We start from the raw sequence: 4,607 nt of genomic DNA on the forward strand, positions 1-4,607 counted from the left end.
CAGGGTTGTCAAGAGGTTCCACTCTGAAGCTGGGTGTGGCTCCTGGCTCTGCCTCTTCTCTGCTGTATAACCTCAGGCAAGGGACTTAGGGTCTGTAAGTACATATGGGGTATGTAGTTAAGTAAGTACTTAAGCCATCAAGATACCAAACTGGCCTGGCCCAGAGTCAGGCAGATCCCCGTTGGCCTTGCTGGTGTTGGCCAAGCCCTTGGAGCCAGTCGCCATCACGCTTCCCCCACTGACCCCTGTCTCCCCTCGCAGGGAATGGGGGACGAGGATTACAACACTTCCCTTGCCTACGATTACTACCCGGATGATTTTGACCCCATCATGGTCCTGGAGGAGTCTTCTCCCCTGGAAGGCACGACGGCCAGGATCTTCCTGGTGGTGGTCTACAGCATCATCTGCTTCCTCGGGATCCTGGGCAATGGGCTGGTGATCATCATCGCCGCCTTCAAGATGAAGAAGACGGTGAACACCGTCTGGTTCCTCAACCTGGCCGTGGCGGACTTCCTGTTCAACGTCTTCCTCCCGATCCACATCGCCTACGCTGCCCTGGACTACCACTGGGTCTTCGGGACAGCCATGTGCAAGATCAGCAACTTTCTCCTCATCCACAACATGTACACCAGCGTCTTCCTGCTGACCGTCATCAGCTTCGACCGCTGCGTCTCCGTGCTCCTCCCCGTCTGGTCCCAGAACCACCGCAGTGTGCGGCTGGCCTACGTGGCCTGCATGGTCATCTGGGTCCTGGCTTTCTTCCTGAGCTCTCCCTCCCTGTTCTTCCGGGACACGGCCCACGTGCACGGGAAGATAACCTGCTTTAACAACTTCAGCCAGTCGGCGGCCGGCTCTGCCCCGTGGCCCACTCACTCCCGCCTGGACCCCGTGGGCTTCGGCCGGCACACGGTGGTGACCGTCACCCGCTTCCTCTGTGGCTTCCTGGTCCCCGTGCTCGTCATCACGGCCTGCTACTTCACCATCGTCTGCAAGCTGCGGCGCAACCGGCTGGCCAAGACCAAGAAGCCCTTCAAGATCATCGTGACCATCGTTACCACCTTCTTCCTCTGCTGGTGCCCCTACCACACCCTCCACCTGCTGGAGCTCCACCACGCCGCCGTGCCCGGCTCCGTCTTCAGCCTGGGTCTGCCCCTGGCCACCGCCATTGCCATTGCCAATAGCTGCATGAACCCCATCCTGTATGTCTTTATGGGCCAGGACTTCAAGAAGTTCAAGGTGGCCTTCTTCTCCCGCCTGGTCAACGCTCTGAGTGAGGACACGGGCCACTCCTCCTACCCCAGCCACAGGAGTTTTACCAAGATGTCGTCGATGAACGAGAGGGAGACCAGCATGCTTTGAGGCCCGTCTGGGAACCCCGATGGACAGACACTCCGGCCTTGGAGGCCGCAAACTCTGCCTTCTCGAGACCACGGTGGAACCCTCCCCAGGACACACCGACGCCCCCCTGTAGTTTGCACGGGGTTGACTGGCATTTTGAGCTGGGAGTCCAGGGCTTGGAACTCCTTTGTTCGAGTGGCCTGATGGACTGGGCAAGCCATGTCCTCTCAACCTTGGACTCTTTCCATGAGGATCTGGGATCTGGGGAAGGCAGGGAGGGAGAAGAGCTCAGGCCCTCAAAGGAGGCCGACTGAAGATGCTCACCCTTGAACTTTCTGGGGTGATGGTGCTTTGCGGGGCCGTAGCTGTTTGGGAGACGGGATGGTGCCAGCCCCTCGCCCCAGGCCCTGCTCGCACCTTGCCTTTGTTTCCTGGGGGCCGGGTCATGGCGGGCAGCATCACCCGAAGTTTCCACCCCATCCTGGGGGCTGCCCTTCCTTCCCTGGTCCACCGACTCCAGCTGCCGGTGCTCAGAATAAAGCACGCCAGGGTGGGGGGCCAGGGAAGGAGGGCCTGTCCTCCTCCACAGCTTCCTCCGAGCCCTGCCCAAGTCAGCTTCAGGAAACAAGCTGGGGGCGTCCTGCAGGTTGGAGAGCGGGTCCAAGGTCTCGGTCACGGAACTCAGCGGAGCCTGTGGCCTGGGCCCTTGTCCTGTGCTGCCGAGAGGCCGGCATTGGGGCCACCTAGGAGTAGCCCCGTTGCCATTTCTCAATGAGGCCTGACACCTTCCCGTGCTACAGTGTCATTATCCCACTTACAAGTGACAAAGCGGACGTCCCGTTTGGGGGTGGGGGTGGGGAGTAACTCACAGTGACACGCAGCTAGCCGGAAGCCAAGTTAAGAGGTGAAGCCAGCTCTGTCTGGCTCCGGAACCTCTGTTTTTTTTTAATGGAGGGTGTATCTATTGAGAATATTCTAGACTCTCACGATAGCCTACATTTACTTAGCACGCCCTATGCTACACACTGTCCATGTGTTATCTCGTTTACTCTGCCCCGGCAGGCCTGAGTTAGGTACGGTTATTACTTCCCTTTTATATATGACGGATAGCTGCAGCTCAGAGAGGTTAAGTAACTTGCCTAAGGGCGTCCAGTGGGTCTCTGCCAGAACCTGGATTTGAAAATAGGTCTTTCTGGCTCAAAGAAGGTGTGGAGAGAGGCTTGGGGTTTTGACCGTAAATATCGATTACTTGGCAGATTCATATAAACCTCTTAATAGCGCATAACCCAGGCTTGCAAAAAGTTTTTCAAAATGACCCAACACGGCAAAGAAAGTACACTTGGCCTCCAGTCCCCTGACACCCACCCACACGTGCCCACCGTGGTTCCCATTTGCTGCACCGCCGGCGACCTCCAGGGAAGGCGGCGTAGGGAGAGAGGCTGGGCCAGAGGTGGTCGCTGGTGGGCCCGAGGCCCTCCGGCCTCCGAGTGTCCACATTCTCTTGTCTTCCACGTGCCGCCGTTGTGAAGCCAATTCCCTGACAAGATGCGGTGAACACATGTAATGTCTACACAGCGCTGGGCAAGTTCCCAAGGCCATGGGCTGTTTGGAAATCACACCTCATTAAGAGAGAGACTGTTCCTTCCCTCCTTGGGTCATTGCGCTTATGAGGAGGCAGCTCGGAACTGACCCCAAGTCAGGGCATCCGGTGGCTTCAAGAAATCTAAACTCGGGCCATCTGGGAGCAAAAACAGGGAGCTTGAAGTCATGCCCAGTGCCCCTTGTCACCTCCCACCGCTGTGGCACAGGTGAAGGAGCTAAGGCACGAGACAGCGTGGGATGTCCGGCCCCAGAGACCGTCCTCAGCCACTCAGCCTCTGACCGCCAGGTGCTACTTGCTCGGGCCGGGGCCCTCGCTCCTCCTGGGCTGCATGCCGGCCGGGCCGGGCCAGGGAGCCTGAAAATCATAAAATCATTTTGTCATTGGAAAAGCTGATGAGCAGGAGTAAAACTCAAACCAGCTGTTTCCTCCTTAGGGTCAGGCCTCTTTCTGGCTGCCCCAGCAGGAGTTTCTCAGTAAATACTGAAATGCAACCGTGACCTCCTCCTGCATCTTGTCCCTGCAGCCTCTTCAGAGTGTCTCCCAGGGGACATATACAAAGGTCCTGTGGTTCACAAAGAGTGTGCCCCTGCACTCCTCCACAGGCAGCCAACATGCTTTGTGCCTGAGAGGGCCTGCCCCCGTTCGGGGCCAGGAACCAGATGATGGGGCGCCCGTGCTGCTTCCTGGGTGGGGTGGGTGGGCGGAGGGCAGACGGGGAAGTGGGCACAGGGACAAGAAGTGAAGGTGGGGTTTGACAGGAAGGGGGGAGGTACGCACAGAGGAAATGCAAAATAGAGACAAAGCAAAGGGGTCTGGCATTCATTAAACAAGTCTTATGTGTCAGGCTCAGGATCTCATCAGACCTTCAAAAGGAGAAGAGGACCACCGGAGCCACATGGGTGACGCAGAACGAGAGGTTCGGCTTGCAGACCCCACCTGCTCAGGGAGAGCTCCCAGCTTCTTCAGCCTATGGGAGGAGGGGGGCAGGAGGCAGCAGGGGGACCAGAGGGAGGGGCTCAAGAGGGGACAGTGACCCAGATGTGGCACTGGCTGAGGAATGAGGAAGGAGTGGCTTAAGCCTGCCCCCAGAGTCAACTCGGGAGGGCTTTGGGGCCAGGCTGGGCAGGAGAGGGTAGAGCCCAACAGTGAGTGCCACAAGGGGCGTTCCCATCTTACAGATGAGGGAGCTGAGAGCTGTTCTTTGACGCTAATGGAGCTGGTATTTGCTTGGATGGAAGTGATCCATGATTTCCCAGCCCTTCCCTCTCCCGTTCCTCCCTAGCATGTGGTGCTATGGTGGCGATGGGTGCCCTGGGCCTGTGGTTGCCAAACCCTGGATTCGGAAAATTGCTGCTAGGGATGGTATTCAGGACCAGGAGGATCTAGGAAGCTATTTGTCCAACCAAGAAATAATTCAGGAGGGTGGGGGTTGCTTGCTTTCTCCCTTTGAGGACACAGTTGCTTTTGAATAAAGAAATGAGAGGTGAGAGTGGGGCTCCGTGCTGGATGTTCCTGCCCACCCCCAAACCCTCTTGCCTTCCTGCTCCACCTCACAGAGCAGCAGGCTAGGCTCAGAGAAGTGCAGCACGCTGCCCAAAGTCACATAGCAGTGTTGTGAAATGGCAGCAGGAGGAAGCCAGAAATTTCCTACCATTCCCCAAATTTA

At 57.6% G+C, this 4,607-nt stretch overlaps 1 protein-coding gene across 1 annotated transcript; it reads left to right on the forward strand.

Annotated features, from left to right (window-relative positions):
* Nucleotides 1-264: 264 nt before the first annotated feature.
* CMKLR1 (chemerin chemokine-like receptor 1) lies at nucleotides 265-3,424 on the forward strand (the record flags this gene model as incomplete). Its single annotated transcript, XM_080822230.1, has 1 exon — nucleotides 265-3,424. One exon carries the CDS (start codon nucleotides 265-267, stop codon nucleotides 1,357-1,359), a length of 1,095 nt encoding a protein of 364 aa, XP_080678356.1. The 3' UTR covers nucleotides 1,360-3,424.
* Nucleotides 3,425-4,607: the final 1,183 nt, after the last annotated feature.

This window comes from Martes martes, assembly GCF_963455335.1.
Source record: "Martes martes genome assembly, chromosome: 13".
Classification (NCBI taxonomy): domain Eukaryota; kingdom Metazoa; phylum Chordata; class Mammalia; order Carnivora; family Mustelidae; genus Martes; species Martes martes.